The sequence below is a fragment of the Myotis myotis genome, unplaced genomic scaffold (genome assembly GCF_014108235.1).
Source record: "Myotis myotis isolate mMyoMyo1 unplaced genomic scaffold, mMyoMyo1.p scaffold_m19_p_1, whole genome shotgun sequence".
NCBI classification, from domain to species: Eukaryota; Metazoa; Chordata; class Mammalia; order Chiroptera; family Vespertilionidae; genus Myotis; species Myotis myotis.
In genome coordinates this window covers 47,314,215-47,336,185 of record NW_023416313.1, presented here as the reverse complement: position 1 = coordinate 47,336,185, position 21,971 = coordinate 47,314,215, and the positions used below count along the sequence as shown (strand labels likewise).

Here is a 21,971-nt window from a genome sequence, read left to right as displayed (position 1 = left end):
CAGATGAGATGTAAAGTAAAATCACAGAAGAGGAAATGCAAATGGCTACTAAGTATATGAAAAAGTTGTATATTAACATAATCAATTAGTCTGTGTCCAATCAGCAGACAGAAACTACACAGTCATTTAAACAAGGGTGTTTAGTATAAAGAATTATTAAGCTGTGATAGGAGAATAACTAAAAGATGGAAAGAGGATGCTAAAGGGTTGCCTATGGCTGAGGAAGAGTGCTCCAAAAAGGAAAAGCTTGGAACGAGGGATTCAGAATTCACTGGAGAAGGTGTGGTTGCAGCCCACTGGATGGAGGAGAAGTTGGCTGGGTGCCCACACCAAGCAGGTCAACAGCCACAGGGCAAGCAGGAAAACAACCTCTGGGAGGTGGACCAGCTGGGACAGGTGGGCAGGTGGGCAGGTGTGCAGAGAGACCTGGGACTTCGCTGCAGGTGCAAGGCTCAGATCACATAGGGTCTGTGTCTGGAGGTCCCCAGGAAATGGTTGCAGTGGTTCTCAACCTTCCTAATGCCCCGACCTTTAAATACAGTTCCCCATGTTGTGGTGACCCCCAATTTTATTGTTACAAATTGAACATAATTAAAGCATAGTGACTAATCACAAAAACAATATGTAATTATATATGTGTTTTCCGATGGTCTTAGGCGACCCCTGTGAAAGGGTCGTTCGACCCCCAAAGGGTCACGACCCACAGGTTGAGAACCGCTGGTTTAGAGGAACAGGTAAGCCGAGGCTGCAGGGTTGGCACAGAGAGTCAGGGACGCTGCTAGGACCGGGAGCTGGAAGGGCCTCCTTTGAAGAAACCTAGGACAACTCTGTGTATGGTTGGTTCTGTGGCACCTTTAAGGCTGCATGGGACAAAGGCCAGGCAAGTGGCTCACCAGATGGCCAGCCCACAGGGCCCTCTCAGGGAACCTGCACCATGTTGAGGAGAAGGTGCAGAGAGCAATGATGTGAGTAGGGCACAGGCCTGCCCTGGGGCTCCAGATTATGCCACCACAAATCAAAAACTGGGAAAGTAGTGGGGGAAATAAAGGCTAGAGAAAGCTGCAAGCCACCGGCAACCAGCACTGGGCAGAGCAGTGGAGAAAAAGTCGGCCACCCAGCCAGCCACTAGGAATCAGGAAAGATAGACTTCCTCCTACGGTGCTTCTCCAATGCCCTCTGCTGGCAAAGCATGGCATCCAGCTGCGAAGAAAACATATTTAAAGGGTCCATATCCATTTCACAAAGCTGACAGCAAAGAATGAATTTGGAACACAGAGGCAAAAAATAACTGGCATGTCAACAAAACACAAATTAAAGAAAAGTAGAATATACTTTTTGGCCTATTAAATTAGTAAAGATTAAGAAGGGACAATATTAAATACTCAACAAATTACAATGAGATGGACTCTCAAACTACTGTAGCAATACAAATGTATATAACTAGAACAATTAAGCTATAATTTCATATTATAATTCTATTTTTAGAATCTTATATTGAAATAATCAGTCATACAAAGACATTATGCAAATATACTTACTATATTCCTATTTATTGTTGTAAAAAATAAAATAGCTTAAATGTCAAATATAGAAGAAAGATGAAAGAAGGAAAGAAATACTTATCTATAGAATGTTATGCAGCTATTAGAATTGTTCCCAAATGAATTTTAATTATAGGAGTAAATTCTCCTTATGTACCTAAATAAGACTATACACACAAATATTCTAAAACATTTCCTATCCATAAAATATGTGTTTATATGTGTGTGAAAACACTGGCATTTGTATATATAACTCACAAACTGAAGACATGTTCAATGTGGTTATGTCTGGATTATAGAATTATCGATGATTCACTTTTTAAAAATTTTCTCTGCTTATTAAATATTTTATAATGAACACGTGTTACTTTTTAAATCAGGAAATGCAAAAGCTGTGATTAAAAAGTTACCAACAAAAAATAGCAAGTACATGCGAACAGAGTTCTACTACATGCAAAAAAGTTCAACTAAATTATTTAAGTGAGGCATTAACATCACTTCTGTGGTAGTTGGAAAATATATCCATAGTGTCTTTGTACTCCCTCTTTAAGGAGTATAGCCTAATCTTCCTCACCTTACAAAAGGATTGGACTTAGTGACTCCAGTTCCAATGAACAGAGGAAAGCGGACGTGACAGCATGTAACTTTGGAGACTAGGTCATCATGTCATTGTGGCAACGTCCTTGCTCACTCTCATGGACCACTGGCTCTGGGTGAAGCCAACTGCCATGTTCAGACAGCCCTGGGGAAAGGCTTACATGAGGAGAACAGAGACCTTTTGCCAAAAGCCAACAATGAATTGAGGCCTTTCATCCATAGCCATATGCGTGGGCCATGAGATAGCCTTAGTCAAGCCTTCAGATGATTACATCCCTGTCTAATAGCTATAACCTCCTGAGAGACCCTGGCCCAGAACACTCCGCTAAACCTGCCCTGGATTCCTGATCCTCAGAAACTGTGTGAAATAAGAAATATGTGTTGTAGTATGCTGCTAAATTTTATACTAATTTGTTATATCACAATAGATAACTAATACAATTTCTAAGGCCAAAAATCTGTTCACTTTAGAGTCATCTTTGCAAAATAAAAGAATATAAATTTTTGTCACAAAACCATTTATCCTTGTCTTAATGGTCTTATTTCACCACCAGTTATACAGTAGTTCAGATTTAATTCCAGATGTTATATTTATTAATGATAGAGTACCTGTCTTTGGATACTTTGCTGCACTTAATGATATGTCTTGTGTATAGAATGTGCTCAATAAAAATCAACTGAATAAGGGCCTGAGTGAATTAGTGAAGAGGTAAATAAATTATTTGAAATATTTTTATAAAATCCCCTGTATGTACGCCTCCTTTTTCACAAATATGATCCAGCTGCTGAAGAAGTACAGAGCCTTTTCTATATGATTTCCCCTGATATGATGGTATAGTTTATTATCTCTTGGCTGTGTGAAATATTCAGATATTTCAGTGTTACTATTCTGTGTTACTATGGCATCTTGTTTAGGGCTAATCAGATTGATTTCAGAAACTGAAGGGGCCAAAATCCATTCGCAAGGCAGTTGATGAGGTGGAAAAGCTGGCAGGTGTACTATTATGTTGGTATATCTACACATGAAAGAAAAAAAGGAATAGGAGGACAAAAGCCATTAAATGGAATGCATTTGTCTTCTAAATTAATAATAACAGCTAGAACCTATTAGATTGAGCCATTTTGTCAATATTTGACCTATAAAAGCAGCAATTCATATTGTTCAAACTAATAGCACTTACCATTTCAGAAGCACTATTTTAAAGCATATATATATATATATATATATATATATATATATATACTCATTTAATGTTCATTAAGTCTCATGAGGAAGTTACTCCTTCAACCCAATTTTATAGATGAAGAATAGAAGCCACGAAGAGGCTAGGAAGCTAGGTAGACATCAAATCTATGGCTTCAGAATCCACACTTTTAAACCACCTCAGGCTGTGGCTTCACCCTAAATCACACTCCCTCAATCTGGCATCCTTTATGTATCCTCATTTGTAAAATGGGAATGATAGTTTCTACTTCATGAGATGGTTGTAGAAGTTATAGGAATAATACATGTAATAATATGATCAAAATACATGGGTGGTTGGCACTTTGCTCAGAAGTGTGTGATATCAGCTGTTATAATTAAACTATGATATGTCCCCTCCCATCATTGTAGCCCTATCTTCCACTAAATCTTATGCCCACTACTTCATTCTTGTCTTAAAGCTAGTCAAATCATTGCTTGAAACACCTCACACACTACCATCTCTCTCTCTCTCTGTTGAAACTCTGTCCATTTTCTAGTCCTTGACCATGACCTTTCCTGGTCTCCGTGACAATGTGTGCATCAATACTCCTGTGCATCATATCATCAATTAGCTGTGCTCTGACTTCTGATACCAGAAATTCGAAACGTGCCCTTTATTGTAATTCCATATGTGTTTATATCTTGTATGAATTCATTAGTGATCTGGCTTTATCATATTCATGTTATTCTCTGCAGCACCTAGCACAGCATATTGGACATCAGAGTTACTTAACAAATGTTTATTGGGTTTAACTTGCTAGTGTATATAAGTATGCTGAAATCACTAGAGTGAGAAAACTATTTAGAATCAAGTAAAGAGCACTATAGTAAAAACTACATTTTTTCTCTAGTAGAAATAATTCACTTATTTAGTAAGCACTAAAACATTTCAACTTACTTTTTTTCTTACAAAAAGAGATCTGGAAAAGTTAAAAAGGCCATGATAAGTTCTTTATGTCATTTATGCCAGGATTTCTGGGGAAAAGACTATTATAAATTGTCATTGAAAGCTCAATTTAATTTAAATATAGTAGGACCCATCCAGCATCATGTATATAGTGTAAAGATGGAAGACAAAATAATTATGAAAGTAACTTTATTACAAAGCACACTTCATTCAGTTCTTTGATGATCACTTTTAGAAGTGGTATAGACAGAAGCTCCAGTTGCATTTGGGATATTTTTTTACTCTAAAAACCCAGCAGCCAGTTTCCAGTGGATGCGGCAGCCCGTTCCATCTTCCTGAGGCTCTTCAAAGATGCCTTGACTTCCTATTTCTGTTGCTGATTCTAAGAAGCAGGAAAATTATGGGGGGATGGAGAATGAAAGTGGGTTGTACAATAAGCAGATTTTTCTGCTGAGTAGGAAAGGAGAATTCAGTGTAGACTGGCTAGAGTTCTTGGGCAATGTTGTGAGTAGCTGAAAAATAATTGCTGGTTTGAATATTAGACATGGGTTTCATTATTCGTGAAGAGCAAAATGCAGATCTCAGCAATCATCCTACACTGATATTTCTGGAATCATTTAGCCTCCCAAGAGAGACTGGCACTTTTCTATCAGTTTGGACTCCTAAGGAAAAAAGGAAATAAGCACATCTGTGAGAGAGGGAAAAACAAACAAAAACATTTAAATAGCTCTGACCCCCATACAGAACATCTTTAAGGCTTCCCTATTTCATTCCTGAGATGGGCTCTGAGTGCCTGCTTCTCACTGTCTTAGAATTTCCCACAGGCCCAGTCCCTTAGCTTAAGGATTTAATTAACTGCAATGTTTCTCCCATTTTCAGGACCCCAGACCTATAATAAATAAAAATTTGCTGCCTCCTCACAAAAATAATATGGGATGCTTTTGCTGCAAGGCAAAAATGGACAATCAACATCAGCTTCTCACTGAATTTTAAAACTGCTCTAGGCTAATTTTGAGCTAAATCATCACATAGAACTCCACTGCTAAGATACACACACACACACACACACACACACACACACACACACACACACACACACAATAAATGGCTTACACTCCTAAGAGCCCCTAGGATCCTGTGGAAAATATTAGAAGTCTATTAATTTAGTCCTCCTTCCAGCCCTCAAACAGCACCACACCTGAATTATCTAGAGAGATTGGAATCTATTTATGCTTGTTTTTAAAAATACCTCTGGAGTTTAAGTATGGTCATTTCTTTGGTAAGCCATGACTTTTATATCAATCTTCATAAGAACTTTGCTATAAGCAACCTCAAGATTCTCATATTTAATCTTATTCATTTTCTCTGAATCTAACAATATTGGGGAAACTCATATTTCTACATATCAGTCTTTCCTGACCTTACTTATTCCATAGTTTCTTATTTGTTATGATAACAAATGCTGGGGAAGAAGGGAAGAATTTTTTGGTAAAGATAAAGAAGAAGGGAGGTGCTGGAAAAGATTACTATAATAATGAAGAATGCCCAGAATGAGATAAGAAGTGATGATAATTCCACATTTTGAGATAAGGCACAAGCAAGATTTTAAAATACAAAATTTGGACTTCTCTGATGGAATCTAGATAACAGAGAAAAGAAAGAGGAAACATCTTACCCTGAGACCAAATCAGCCATTCTTTGATTTCCCATAATGCTGGACACATTGGGAGACAGCTAGCTTGTCACCCTTCCTAAGACTTTGGGATAGACATTACCAGTTTATTTCTCCATATCCTTTGGGACATAATTTTAAATCCTTTTTCCAATCTGGAAACTCTTTGGACATAATTTGCCAATATACTTTTAAAATGTGTTGCCTCTCATCTTTTCCAAAATTACAATTCAATAACAGTAAAAATGTACAAAAATTTTTAAAGAATAAAGCCCTATCAATCCCACATCAATGTAAGAGACATTGATGAAGTTCTGGGAAACCAAAGGAAAGCCTTTGGTATGATATTAACTGATATACCAAAGTGTAGAAATAGGAGCTCAGAATAGGAGCTCAGAATAGTGAGGAGGTGTACCAGCACTAGAAGACCAGAAAGCCACTGATTCTGAGCTCCTTTGGCTCTTGTCTGCTGCCTCACCTATTTTTTAAACTTCCTAAAGATTCCTGAAGCCACCACTATCATTTCAATAAATTAATTTTTACTTAGGTTACCTACAATTTGATCCTATTATTTACAACCAAAGAATCCCAACTGACATAGCATCAAAAATACTGTGCAAATATATGATAAAATAATATTTAAAAATATGAGGACCCAGAAACCTGATCTTCCTTGTGACCATTTCAAAAAATGCATACAGCCTAGCCGGTGTGGCTCAATGGTTGAGCATTGACCTATGAACTCAGAGGTCACAGTTTGATTCCTGGTCAGGGCACTTGCCAGGGTTGTGGGTTGGTCCCCAGTGGAGGGCGTGCAGGATACAGCCTATCAATGATTCTCTTTCATAATTGATGTTTCTATCTCTCTCCCTCTCCCTGGTCCTCAGAAATCAATAAAAAAAAAATTTTTTTAAGAAAAAATAATACTTACAAAAGTAAACTTGACCAAACTTTAGAGATGATGCATAGTTACCTATAATAAACATTTTAGAAGTAATTCTAACAAATTTTAATTAACATAATATTTTTTTTAGATAATTTCTATTATCTCCTTTCGTTTGGGAAGAAACACTAAAAGAAAATAGAAGAGGAAGGGGAGGGAAACAAAAAATATTTGGGTTCTTCAACTATTTGGTTGAAAATTACTATTAGGCAAAAAAGTGTGGGGAAAAGCAGACAAAAATCTTGCTGTCATGCTAATGATGAAATAGATGGAGCAAGCACAATTCATACTCAAGAGCAAGAAAACTTTCTTGGGAATGCCCAGGCACATGCCCTTCTGCAAAAGTGTTTATTTGTTGTTACTCAGGTAGAGACATGTTTTCTGAATACTTCACAAAAAAATAAAGAGGCTTTAAAATAACTAAATAAGTTCTAGTATAGGTGATTATTTTCATTTTGTGTATTGGCTAGTCTGGGGGTCAGCAAATTTTTTTCTGTAAACAACCAGATAGTAAATATGGAGGATTTTGCAGTTACTATACAGTTTCTGATACAACTTAATTCTGCAACTACTCAATTCTATTATTGTAGACAGAAAGCAGTGGTAGACATTATGTAAATAAATGGGCATGCCATGTCCCAATACAACTGTATTTACATAAACAGGAAGTGGAACCAATTTAGCCTGAGAGCTGTAATTTGCCTACTCTTTACTTGACTTTAGATATATGACTTTTAATATAACACACATAATACAGCTGAATAGGTAGAAAAGGGCTACTGAAGGTAAGTAGGCATTCATGAAAATTGCTACCTATAAAAACATTTTCATGGGCCATTGCTAAACTTAGCCCCAGTCCTAACCAGCCTCAGCTGGTTTTACAGTTTTGACTGTAAAGGCTGCTTTATTATGATTTTTTAGCTTTATCCTTGCATTTTTCTGCATAGATACTATTAGCTACTGTATCCGAGTTTCTGCTCCTCAAGTCATGTCCCTGGAAGAGCAGTCCATCCTGACTCCTCTCTATTAATTTACGTGAATATGTGCCACCATGAAATTTAAGTCCCATAACTTTATCATCTTACGAAAAGTCATTTGCTTGTTAACTATATGCAATTACATTAATTACTGAAAACAGTCTCCTGGTAGGCAGTTCGGTGTGTGTGCACAGAGAGATACTCTGATTTGGCATTTGTTCTTTCCTCTTTCTTTTCTCCAATTCCCTAATCTAGTGATCTGCCTACTGAGAAAATAAAATCTTTACATTTCCTAGTTTAACCCCAAATTACATTTGGTGACTCTTGCTGATTGTGGCCTTGAAAATTTCTAGAACAAAACTACAGTTTGCTCAGACAGATTTTTAAACTATTATTTCTTTAAAATTTCTCTATATTTCCAAGGACACCATTTCTCTACAATTACCAAAGTCTTCAATTCACCTTCTTCTGTTCACTCCCAATCCTAAACAACCCAGTGCATCTGGTGGCATGACCCCTGTATTCATCTCTAATCATGTCTAACACTCCTAGTTTCCTCAAATAAATATAAATATTAGCATATCCTAAGATATCCTAAACCCAATTACACCAGTCAATCTAGATCAGCCATTTTCAACCTGTGTACCGCAGAATTTTTAAAACATGCAATACCTTACTAGTCAGGGACACTGACCTCTTTTCCCTTTCAGTGGTTCTCAACCTTCTGGCCCTTTAAATACAGTTCCTCATGTTGTGACCCAAACATAAAATTATTTTTGTTGCTACTTCATAACTGTAATGTTGCTACTGTTATGAATCATAATGTAAATATCTGATATGCAGGATGGTCTTAGGCGACCCCTGTGAAAGGGTCATTCGACTGCCAAAGGAGTCGCGACCCACAGGTTGAGAACTGCTGATTATCAAATTAAAAAATGATAATAGCCAAAACAACAATGGCTGTTGATGTGAATACCCTGTCTCTTTTTTTAAAATATATTTTTATTGATTTCAGAGAGGAAGGGAGAGGTAGAAAGAGAGAAACATAAATGATGAGAGAGAGTCATTGCATGCCCCCTACTGGGGACTAAGCCCACAACCCAGGCATTAAACAGTGACCTCCGGCCTCAAAGGTCAATGCTCAATCACTGAGCCACTCTGATCAGGCATGAATGCCCTGTCTTGAACCATAAATAGGTAGGTCATACAATAGAGCTGCATCTTATTGGTCATGTTGCATAATAAGGTTGTGTCTGAGTGGTTATTTCTTTGGACCAGAAATTCTTATATACAAGTATAGGCAACTGCTTTTTTAAAAAAGTCACGTTAGAGCAAAAAGGATTAGTAATTACTATTATTTTCTTGCAAATCAATCAAAATTATACCTGTTTTTGGTCACATAGGCAAAAAGTATATTTTTTGATATGCTGCTGAATTTTAGTAATACTTTATATGTGCCATGAGATGAAAAAGGTTGAAAATTGCTGATCTAGACTGTGATTTTTTTCCTAATCCATTACAGATTGGAATGGAAAAAAGAGGGTTTTTTTTTTAAAAAAAAACACAAAAAAAAAAAAACACAACTTTGCTAAGTCCTAAGAGTGCTAAGAGAATAGACAAGGAAACAGAAATACCTCTTCTTGGAAACATGTTTCACGTTTTTCTGCTTGGCAGCACATCTTTACCAGCTGAGTAAAATCCACAATAATTGGTTTGAACTGCATCTCTGTTGCATATGGTCTCTGTTTCACAAGGTTGCTGAGGAGCCTGAATCAGAAATGAGTTGCAAAAATAAAAGCACCTCTGATTTCTACAAGAAGAAACTCAAAATAGAGTAAAGGTTTAAATGTAAGACTCGAAACCATAAAAGTCTTAGGAAAAAAAACATAGGCAGTAAAATCTCTGACGTCTCTCTTAGCAATATTATTTCTGACATCTCCTCAGGCAAGAGGAAATAAACAAAATAAATAAATAAATAAATAAATAAATAAATAAATAATAAATGGGACGATAATGAGCTGAAAAGTTTTGCACAACAAAGGAAAGCATAAAATAAAGAAAAGATAATCTACTAATTGGAAGAAAACATTTTCCAATGATACATCCAATAAGGATGTTAATAATCCAAAATTTAGAAAACTCAGACAACTCAACACCAAAATAACAAACAATACAATTAAAAAGTGGACTTGACATTTTCCTAAAAAGGACATACAGACGACCAATAGATATATGAAAAGATGCTCAACATCACTAATCATCAGAGACATGCAAATTAAAATCGCAATGGGATATCACCTCACACTGGTCAGAATGACTATCATCAGTAAATCAACAAACAAGTATTGGTGAGGATGTAGAGTAAAGGGGACCCTGATACTCTGTTGGTGGGAATTAAAATTGGTGCAGCCACTATGGAAAATAGTATGGAGTTTCCTCAAAAAAATTAAAAATGGAACTGCCTTATGACCCAGCAATTCCATTTCTGGGTATATTTCCAAAGAAATCCAAACCACTAATTTGAAAAAATATATGTATCTCTATGTTCATTACAGGATTATTTACAACAGTCGAGCTAGGACGCAACCCACATGCCCATCAGTAGACTCCATATAAAACAGTGATACATATATATAAGGGAATATTACTCAGTCATAAAAAAGAATGAAATCTTACCACTTATGACAGCATGAATTGGCCTAGAGGGTATTATGTTAAGAGAAATAAGACAGAGAAAGGAAAATACCATATGATTGTATTTCTATGTGGAATCTAAAGAACAAAACAAACAAATAATATTGAAACACTCATAGACACAGAGAACAGATTTGTGGTTGCCAGAGGAGAGGGTTTTGGGAGACTAAGTGAAAGAGGTGAAGGGATTAAGAAGTACAAATTGTTAGCTTCAAACTAACCATGGGGATGTAAAGTACAGCATAGGGAATATAGTCATAATATTATAATAACTATGTATGGTGCCAGGTGGGTACTGGAAATATTGGGGGGAACACTTTGTAAATTAAATAATTATCTAACCACTATACCATACATCTGAAAGAAAAAAATGATACATGCTTTTAAAATAAAGAATTAGCTTAAGTATCCTATCTAATAATAGACAAACATGGTAATTAACTGTACCTCCGATATGCTTACCATTGGCTAATCAGGGCAATATGCAAATTAACTGCCAACCAAGATGGCGGCCGGCAGCCAGGCAGCTGAAGCGAACAGGAGGCTTGCTTGCTCCAGTGAAGGAGAAAGCCAAGGTTCCTCGCCTGCTGCTGCTGGGCTCTGAGCTTGCACTCTAAGAAACAATGTTGCAATTATATAAGCTAAACAAACCCCATGCTTTCAGCCAGCCAGGCCTCAGAGCTGGAGTTGCAACAGTGTTTCAATTATAGAAGCCAAACAAATCCAGATACCTGCTTTCAGCAGCCGAGGTCTCAGAGCTAGAGCCGAGCCTCAGAGCTAAAGCCAGCTCTCAGTTCCAGTGACAGCCATAGAAGGTAAATAAATCCCAGAATAAAAAAAAAAAAAAAGCAAACAAAGAAAGGTTGGGAGCTTCAGTCACCCGCCAGCCTGAAAATGGCCCTCAGCCCCTCACCCAGACTGGCCAGGCACCCAGTGAGGACCCCCACCCTGAAGGGGGTGTGACCAGCTGCAAACAGCCATCATCCCCTCATCCAGGCTGGCCAGGCACCCAAGCAGGACCTCCACCCTGATCCAGGACACCCTTCAGGGCAAACGAGCCAGCCCCCACCCATGTACCAGTAAAAGGGTAATATGCCTCCCAGCACTGGGATCAGCGGAGCTGCAAGGCCTCCCAGCACTGGGATCAGCGGAGGCATGAGGCCTCCGGGAGGTGCAGTCAATTTGCATGTTTCTCCTTTATTAGATTAGATATTTTATTTTTAATTTTCAATGCCATGAACTTGTTTTCAGTTTTTTTTTTCCCCCTAGGGTATTAATCTTTTATTTTCATCAAATTTATGCACCATTGTATATACCGTCTTAAATCTTCCAGGGGCCAGGAGGCCTCGCAGCTCCGCTTGACACTGGGGCAGTGAGGCCTAGCTGCTCAGCTGATCACAGTGCTAGGAGGCTCGCTGCTCCACTGTGCCTGATAGGGGAGAGCTCCCCAACCCCCTGATAGGCCCTGCTCTGTGTGTGACAGGGTGAGGCGCCCAACCCCCCCATGGACCCTGCTCTGTGTGTGACGGGGTGGAGCCACAAACTCCCCATTGACCCTGCCCTGAGTGTGACAGGAGGGAGTGTCCCAACCCCTTGATCGGCCCTGCTCTGTGAGTGACAGGGGGCGGTGCCCCAACCCCCTGATTGGCCCTGCTCTGTGCGTGACAGGCTGTGGTGCCACAACCTCCCCATCGACCCTGCCTTGAGTGTGACAGGGGGAGGTGCCCCAACCCCCCAATCGGCCCTGAGTGTGACTGGGGGTGGCATCTCAACCTCCCGATCCGCCCTGCTCTGTGCATGACAGGAGGCGGCACCCCAACTCCCCAATTGGCCCTTCTCTGAGCCTGACCAGGGCTGCACCTAGGGATTGGGCCTGCCCTCTGCCACCTGGGAGCGGGCCTAAGCCAACAGGTCGTTATCTCCCAAGGTGTTCCAGACTGTGAGAGGGCACAAGTGGGGCTGAGGGACACCCTCCCGCCAGTGCACAAATTTTTGTGCACCGGGCCTCTAGTAATTTTATAAAATAATAAAGGAATCTATTTACTACAGAAAAAAATAAAATAAAATAAAGTCACAAGCCAAACATTCAAGAACTCCAATTTTCTATGGGCACTAAATAATTAAAATGCCTTATTGTCTTTAAAAAAAGGAGAAGAAGAAGGCAGAGGTCTGGGAATGAGACTCAGAGCAGGGGTATCAGGATGTCATGCTAGCTCTCTTCAGCATTACAGATATAAGGCCACCATTTCTATAGCTGGAACTTTGTGCCACATGGAAGCTAGACCCCACAAACAACTATGTCACATACTTGTCATAAACTTGCAGTTGACTTACCTCTCCTGCTCTTTTCAGCCCTTCCCCACTATGATCAATTTCTCTCAATCTGACTGTTTTTATTTAAAAATATTTCCTTTAATCCTTTCTATTCTTTTAGTTTAAAAATCCTTAATTTACCTTTTTAATATATTACTAGAAGCCTGGTACACAAAAGTTCCTCAGCCCATCCCTGCACCCTCTCGCAGTCTGGGAGCCCTCACTCCTTACTGCCTGCCTGCTTGTTGCTCCTTATGCTAGGCTCACTGCTTTTTGTGCTGCCTCAAAGGCAGTAGAGGCTCCTGCCACTGCATCTGTGCTTGCCAGCCATGAGCCTGGTTTCTAGCTAAGCAGTGCTCCCCCTGTGGGAGTGCACTGACCAACAGGGGGCAGCTCCTGCATTGAGCGTCTTACCCCTGGTGGTCAGTGTGCATCATAGCAACCAGTCGTTTAGGCTTTTATTATATAGGACTAGAGGCCCAGTGCACAAAAATTTGTGCACTCGGGGAGGGAGGGGTCCTCAGCCCAGCCTGTGCCCTCTCACAGTCTGGGACCCCTAGGAGGATGACCACCTGCTGGCTTAGGCCCACTCCCTGGGGAATTGGGCCTAAGCTGGCAGTCAGACATCCCTCTGGCATCCCAGGAGCCCTCGGGGGATGTCCACTTGCCAGCAGGGAGCAGGCCTAAGCTGTAGTCAGACATCCTTAGAGCTGCTGAGGATGTGGGAGAGGCTCCCACCACCACTGCTGTACTGGCAGCCATAAGCCTGGCTTGTGGGTGAGCAGAGCTCCCCCTGTGGGAGCGCACTGACCAGTAGGGGGCAGCTCCTGCATTGAGCGTCTGCCCCCTGGTGGTCAGTGTGTGTCATAGTGACCAGTCATTCCCAGTCGTTCTGCTGTTAGGGTCAATTTGCATATTACTCTTTTATTATATAAGATAGAGGCCTGGTGCATGGTTGGGGGCCAGCTGGCTTGCCCTGAAGGGTGTCCTGGATCAGGGTGGGGGTCCCACTGGGGTGTCTGGCCATCCTGGGTGAGGTGCTGAGGGCCGTTTTCAGGCTGGCCACACCCCCTTCAGGGTAGGGGTTGCCCCTGGGGTGCCTGGCCAGCCTGGGTGAGGGGCTGGGGGCCATTTTCAGGCTGTACACAGCCCCTTCAGTGTGGTGGTCCCCATTGGAGTGCCTGGCCAGTCTGGGTGAGGGGCTGATGGCTGTTTGCAGGCTGGCCAAGACCCCCAGCAGGTACCCTCATCCCATGAGGATGTGGCCATCCTGGATGAGGGGCTGATGGCTGTTTTCAGTCTGGCCACAGCCCCCAGCCACCCAAGCTTCCAGTGGAGGCTGGCTGGAAGCAGGTATCTGGGGTTTATTTATCTTCTATAATTGAAACTGTGTTGCCTTTTGCGGAGGCCAAGCCTCCTAATTGCTCCAGCTCCGTGGCTGCCAGCCGCCATCTTGGTTGGGTTAATTTGCCTATAGTCACTCTGATTGGCTGGTGGGCGTGGCTTTGGGGCATAGCAGAGGTGCAGTCAATTTGCATGTTTCCCTTTTATTAGATTAGATATTTTATTTTTAATTTTCAATGCCATGAACCCGTTTTCAGTTTTTCTTTCTAAGGTATTAATCTTTTATTTTCATCAAATTTATGCACCATTTTATATACTGTCTTAAATCTTCACATTTCAACTCAATAGTTTTCATAATTGGACTTGAAATTCTTTTTCACCTATTCCTTTTTATTTTCTCAATCTTAGTTCATGACTTCAACTTCTACTTTCCCTTTATTATCCTGCTGAATATTTTATTTTCCCTCCATGAGCCCCTTCCCTTGTTTTTTGTTTGTCCGTTCATTTGTTGTAGTGTGTGTGTGTGTGTGTGTGTGTGTGTATGAATTTATGCTTTGATGACCAGCCAGAATTATATAAGGGTGAGACCATGGAGAGAGCCCTTGACACTATACTGGGAAGTGGGAGTGTTTTTTCCAGCCTGGGCCTTGACTCCAATGTGGATCTACCCAAGATGGTTCAGAAATGCCTATAATAACTGTCTCGGTGTTAATTATACAGAGAACACAATGAATTCCCTGGAATAAGGATGTTTCCTAATACTTCACACTTCTTATCTAGCCCTCATAATTAAAATGAAGTCACAACATCACGTAGCTCATACATTTTGTGGTAAGAATTTAGTGAGATGACATACATAAAGTGGTGCCTATCTATGCCCAGAGAATTTCCTCAAGAGAAAGCAAAACCTGCACTCTAGAACTAAAATAGACTTCTTTCTCCTCATATTTCTACATCAAGCTTGGGTTAAAGAAAGAATGGTTAATTCAATGTTACAATGTACTCTGGATGCTTATTAGAAAGTTTGAAAGTCTAGTTTGTGATCAGGTCGCCTTGGGAAATGAAGAAAGGACTTCAAAGGTCAGCTGGCTACTGAATTGCAAGTACTGTAATAAAACAGAACACGTGACAACCTTGTGCTTGCTGATCCTGAGAAGGTGTTCATTCCCAAGGCAACATAGCCTCACTTGGCAAGTTGACATTGTTGGACTAATAATATTTATACCTTGTACAAGCAAGACTTAAAATAAATAAATGAATTATAAATAAACTACCACTTCGAATGCTCTTGGGGGAGAAAGAACAAGGAGGACCAGGGGCATGTGAGAAGGGCAGGAAGTATGGTGGGCACTGTATGAGAACTGCCCCACTGTCAGGGTTTGGAGGACTTTCAATGCATCCTGCTGACTCAGAGAAATCAGAATTTCACCCTTTGGCTTTTCCTAGAACAGTCACCTTTTGTTGAAGCCAAATAGGCTTTCAATATCACATCCATCCGTAGCAGAATTCATTCTAAGGGAGAATGCCTGGACCATGAGGATATCTTGGCTCTAGGCTTAAGTGTGGGGTGGGGTAAGGAGATGGATGATTGATGCCACTAAGATATTTCTTTATCTGAAGCAGCAAAGAAATAGCCCCTTTTCTAAGGCCTGATCATAAGTGTTCCATTCCATCTATCCATGTGTATGGGATAGGGAGAATTTGGGGAAACGTCAGTCACTTGTGAGCTCTTAATCACCATGCTTTCGGTAGCCAGGGGAAAGAGCAGCTGCCTCAGGTTTGTGTGTGCTGCATGTGCTATTTCTAAGGCTAAGCTGGTCATGCCTCAGCCACCTCAGTCACAGTCAGAAGTCTAAGTAAGTCTCCCAGATTATCTGTCATCATACTGATGCTTCTACATGCCTACTCTGACCCATCTCCTACTCTTATGGCCCTCTCTAAGTCATCCTCTGTCTCCTTTGTAACTTTAGGCTTTCTCATTTAAAAACCTCCCTATATCCACAGCCCCTTTTCTTAACTTCTCTTTCTTGCTCTATAGGAAAACATGGCTCTCCAGAGGAAACAGCTTCCCTAAGACTCTAACAAGAAGGCTATTTTTATTTGAACTCCACTTACTTACCACCTATTTTTCTTTTACTACTTCCAACACATCCCTCCTACAATGTCTTTTAAAAGCCATAATTTCTTCTAAGTATATGTCATCAAATTTATAATATCCCCCATCACTATCTATTCCTGTCACACATAAGAAGCTTAGTCATGCCACCTAATTTTTGATGGCCTCAGACCCAATAAATTGCCTCACTTTCCATCATATCTTGACATTCATCATTGTCTGTAATTTCAACAACTACATTAATAATTCACATGAGACTGATTAAAAAAATGGACCCAATTGTCTATATTTCTCTGTATCCATGCCCTTTCCAACTCTGCTTATCAAGAAGTAAAGTCTATTTCTATATCCTTTTAGTTTGGTCCTATAGAACCTTAGTAGATTCTATGGCCCACATGATGATAAGTTAGAACAAGCTAAATAGATTAGTGCAGGACTTCTCCAACTTCCATTGTTAATGGAAAGTATACATTTCTGAGAAGAGCAAGGATAAAACTTATTTGATCATGGAACTCTATTTTTATGTACTTCTATGTCAATATTTTCTGATTAATAGACTTCAATCTCATTTTCTGATCAAGTTTGGGCAGCACCCATGATAGCCACAATTGCAGAATTGCATAATATTCTCAATTCTACTTGATCTCCTAACATAATAGTTAGCAGCTCCATTCATTATGTAGCACTTAATATCTGCACCTGCTTTATGGTTCTCTATACCTGCTCCTTTGTTGGCAGTAATGAACAAATTCAACAAAAATTCTTACTTTTGCTTTTCAATTTGGATTTCCTCCTCTTGAGCTTTGCATAAGTCCTCTTTAAGGCTGATTATTTGGTCACAGGATAAAAGTGGAGAAATATAGGTTCCATCAATGTGCAGATCATCAAAGCATAGCTTTCTGAAGGCATAGGAATCATCACAACAGTGACCCACACCAGCATTGATAGGCTGTGTCTCATGTCTTCTGCATAAAGCTCCAAGAATTAGCTTAGCCTTTCCCAGAATAGAAGTAAAATAAGAGCAATTAGGTTTGCGGTTGTTATTTTCTTACCCACAGAAAACAAGGTTATATTTAAGTATTCTCACACCCTAGAGATGGGGTGGGCAAACTTTTTGACTCGAGGGCCACAATGGGTTCTTAAACTGGACCGGAGGGCCGGAACAAAAGCATGGATGGAGTGTTTGTGTGAACTAATATAAATTCAAAGTAAACATCATTACATAAAAGGGTACGGTCTTTTTTTTTTTTTCAGTTTTATTCATTTCAAATGGGCCGGATCCGGCCCACGGGCCATAGTTTGCCCATGGCTGCCCTAGAGCCTTGATTTCACTGTTTGGGGGGAAAGGAAGAGTCAGGTGCAGCCTAGTTCTGAGACTTGGCTTCCCTCATCCTATCATCCTCAACTTGAGTTCACCCTATGAATCTCTATATATCTGGCTGCTCATTTCAGTCTTTTATTATAGCCTTTAATCAACTGATAAACATAAGGGACAGAATTATTAGGCTCTATGGACAGGTCATAGATGTATCCTGACATGAGATTGCTTGCTGAGGGTTGGAACTTCAAGAACAGGTAAACATGAAGTCACGGATGTGCTTACCGCGTCCTCCATGCAGACAAACTGCTGTTCATCACTCAGAGGGCAACATTTGGTGGTGGCAGCCGCCATGTTCTTTGTGAACATAACCAACTCTTGAGCAGATAGTTGTGGGGCTTTCTTAGTATAATGGACCAGGAGCCTGAAAGAATAAGTTCCTCCTACAATGACTGTGTGCCTAGAATGACGAATTCTACAGAGTTTTCCTCAATATCTGACATTGTCTCTGATTGAGGTTGAACATGGCATTAAACTGGGTTTAATTCTATCCTTTTAGTCCTTGTTCCAATAGCCCAGTGGCTTATTCAATATACCTGGCATTCTCTTCCAACCTCACACACTGTAATGTTAACCATGTTGCCTAGAGAAGTGTTCTTCAAAGAAACACTGCCACTTTGGGAGTTTTCTCTCTTGCTTTCATGTGACCTTTGAAATACAGTGGGATTTACCAGTCTTTCTGCACATAAGAAGTTGTGTGTGTTCTTTCTGGCAATTAACTAAGGTATCCATTCATCTGTACTCTCAGTGGTGACAATACTAAATTTGCCATATAGACCTGATTTGAAATGGACACAGGGACCCTACATTAGATCTCTGTTGTAGCTTTGACTCAAAATTGCAGGCAAAGCCCTAAGCTAAATGTCCAGGTGTGTGGGAGGGAGCCCCTGTGAGATTGCAGAAAGGCAGCCAGGGCCTGCTTGGCTCCTTAGCCTCTGGACATTGACTGAGATCTGGAATCTGGCCTGGAAAACAGAGGAAACGTTATATGGACATCTATCTTATCAAGACAAAGATAGCTAGGTTAATTCTAAACTGATGTTGTCCCTTAGCCTCTGAGATTTTAAGGTTGGCTATAGATTCTTTGAAACTCCCAGCATCAGGAGTTAGCAAAAACTCACTCAACAAGTATAAATCTGGACAATATCTTACAAGCATACCTGTCGTGGAAGTTACTATCTCCTAATTTCTCACGTAAATCACAATGATTTTTAACGTGCTCGTGGCTTTCATGAACCACTCGTTGGAACATCGCTTTCTGAAAAATAAAGATATCAGTGTTTATCTATCATTGTAACAATGTATCTCAGGTAAGATTGCAAAACCATCTTCTATAAGAATTTAATGTAGCTGTTTTCCTAAACCCAGGGCTTTATTTATTTACTGAGTTAACAAATCTTGAAAATCACGTTTTGCTAAAACAGGAATGGCCGTGTACTTTGTGAGGAAAAAGTGGGACAGTGAAATTAATGTTCAGTTTTTCATGATAAAAACTCATTGTGATTAAATAGCATATTTTACAAGTATAAAGCAAATCATTCATCAAGCCAAAAAGAGATCATTAATGGTAGTTTATAGATCTAAGTTTAATTGGTCAGTGTGCGTGTGTGTGTTTACTGGTTATTTTTAATAAAGCTGTCTTTTTACATAAACAGCAAATATAGAGAAAAAGATATAGAGATAAAGAAATATGGACATGTATTAAGAAGTGGTGGTGTAATAAAAACATGCAGCCTTGAAATATAGTAAAATACTGCAGAAATCCACATTAAATCAATCAAAGGGAATTCTCAGCGATTACTGTAAATTCAGCTTTTGACCACACAAATTAATTCTGGTGGGAAGATACACATGACCCTGCAGGCTGAATACTTTGGTAGGAGCACCAAACCAAGTCCCCCTGATCCTGATAGGCAGTGTTTGTTGTAGGGAAATGTTGCCAGACATGTAAACTGTTTGCCTGGATTTAAGCCTAACCCTGTCCTTACTGCCTGTATGGCATAGGGCAAGTCATTTGAACCTTCTGAAATTCAATGCTCTCATCTATAAAATGTTAGCAATTCTGGTATTACCTGATACCAAGCCTTTATGAGGACCAAATAGAACACTGGGTATAAATTTTCTGTGTTAACTCTAAACATCCATGTTTCCTTAGGTGTTATTACCATTATGATTATTGTGGAGGTCTGCTGGTGATGCCACCAGAGGGTGCTAACCTATAGGAGACTAAATCACTTTCATTTATCCTTCTCTCTGTGAACAGGAGGATGCTAAGTGGACCTGCTCATGCCCAGACAGGTCAAGAGTTTCCCTTCACCCTCCACTCTCACCCCCACCCCACACTCTATAAATACATGTAGGTAAGCCATTGGTTAGAACAAAAGCCTGTTTCCTGTTTCCTGATAACCCCCCCCAAAACAATCGAACAATCAGATTTGTAATCACCTGTATTTTTCATGTCAAATGCATAACAGGAGCTGCTGCCTATGAACAATATGATTTCTGGACAGAAATAGGAACAGTTTCCAGGCCTGCTTGGTAGAAATAGTCGACCTTCCCAACAGGCTGTGCTGTCATGCTACCTGCTACGGTGCCAGACATTTACTTTAAAGAGGAGATTGCGTAGCGAAGCTTCCAGGACTTACAGAATCTATAAGACAGTGACTTGCACAGAGAGTCACTGTGGTATGATGATGTGGCCTTTGGTTTAGATGACAGTGATAGTCCATGTGTAGTGAAATTAGCCAGAACATGTATAATCATCTTACGAAAGTATGGCACTACTAACAGAACTGTATTTTTTCCTGTGCTTGTAATCACTTACGAGTAACAGGTTGAACAATAAAAAGGCATTTACCCCATGGCTATAGCATTCCAGAGGATTTTCTAATTTACAGCATTTTTCCAATAACTTTTGATACACTGAATCCACTCTTAAAATCACTGGAACTGCCAACTCTGGATGTCTTCTTGAATATTCATAAAGAAACCTGTATCCATATGAAACATATTTGAAAGTAAACAGTAAAATTCAAAGGCTATGAGTTTTCTCTCTAAAGCCAATTATAATTCTGAAATTATTCAATATTTAACTGACCTTAAGACATTTAGAAACCTTAGGAGGCAGGCAGGTAATTTTATTGACTACATTTTGAGGTAAGGAAACCAAATCAATAAAATATATTAGGTTTTTTAAGTCACACAGTAGACAAGCCGGGATGGCTCAGTAGTTGACTGTCAACCCATGAACCAAGAGGTCACTGGTTCAATTCCCAGTCAGGGCACATGCCCGTGTCGCAGGTTCAATTTCCAGTAGGGGGTGTGCAGGAGACAGCCAATAGGTGTTTCTCTCTCATCAATGTTCCTATCTCTATATCCATCTCCCTTCCTCTCTCTCTAAAATCAATAAAGACAATAATAAATAAAATACTTTTTCAAATAAAGTCACACACTAATGAGTGGCAGATCCAAAACTTAAACCTAAAATACTTTAATTAGCTGATAGTTCATGGCTCAGAATCTCTAGTTACTTTCATTAAAAATTAATTTTAAGTACTTGGGTGAGAACACATTTTTCTCAATGATTGTTGAGGCTAGATTTTATAAGCATTACAATTCTTTTGAAAGAAGTGCTGGCTGGCTAAGTATTAAATCACCATCTTTCCTTCTTTTCCATATAAACTTTCAAGCATGAGTAGTTCATGCATAATCTACCCATTCTTCTGGATTACAAGGAAGGAAATTTGGAGTCTTAGGATATATACAAAAGAATCATAGAATTGCAGGAGGTATCTTAGAAGTCATCTTATCCATCCACCTCAGTTTACTGTCGGAACACAAGAGTCTGGAGAAATTTCGTGACTTGACCTACATGCCAAATGGCAAAGCTGGACTGGAAATCAAGTCTCCCAACTCACAGTCTAATGTGAAAACCACTAAAAAGCTAGGCCTAAGAACTTCTTCAGTACCAGATGCAAGTTTAGGAATAAGTAGGTTCAGGAAGAGACACTTACTTTTTAAGCCAATATCCAATATATATTTTGAAATATAGCTATGGACTTTCTACAAATCCAAATAATATTTCACAAAGTGATCTTGGAAATATTTGAACCATACAATAATATTGAAGTCAATTTGTCTTATGCACAAATTAATATGCATTTCTGAATGGATGCCAGAGATATTAATACTCCATCCATATCTCTAATCTTTAAATGGCACACTATGGTTTTGGGTGTAAGTA

At 39.7% G+C, this 21,971-nt stretch overlaps 1 protein-coding gene across 1 annotated transcript in view; it reads right to left on the bottom strand.

Annotated features, from left to right (window-relative positions):
• Positions 1–4,842: 4,842 nt before the first annotated feature.
• Positions 4,843–21,971, bottom strand: part of LOC118669784 (alpha-fetoprotein-like) — a 37,115-nt gene continuing 19,986 nt past the window's right edge. The window contains exons 9-14 of the mRNA XM_036336120.1: positions 20,586–20,718; positions 18,889–18,986; positions 17,954–18,092; positions 17,118–17,344; positions 9,518–9,650; positions 4,843–4,953 (exon numbers count right to left, since the gene is read on the bottom strand). Coding sequence (XP_036192013.1) covers positions 4,909–4,953; positions 9,518–9,650; positions 17,118–17,344; positions 17,954–18,092; positions 18,889–18,986; positions 20,586–20,718 — 775 coding nt within the window. The 3' untranslated portion in view covers positions 4,843–4,908. The remainder of the gene's footprint in view (positions 4,954–9,517; positions 9,651–17,117; positions 17,345–17,953; positions 18,093–18,888; positions 18,987–20,585; positions 20,719–21,971) is intronic.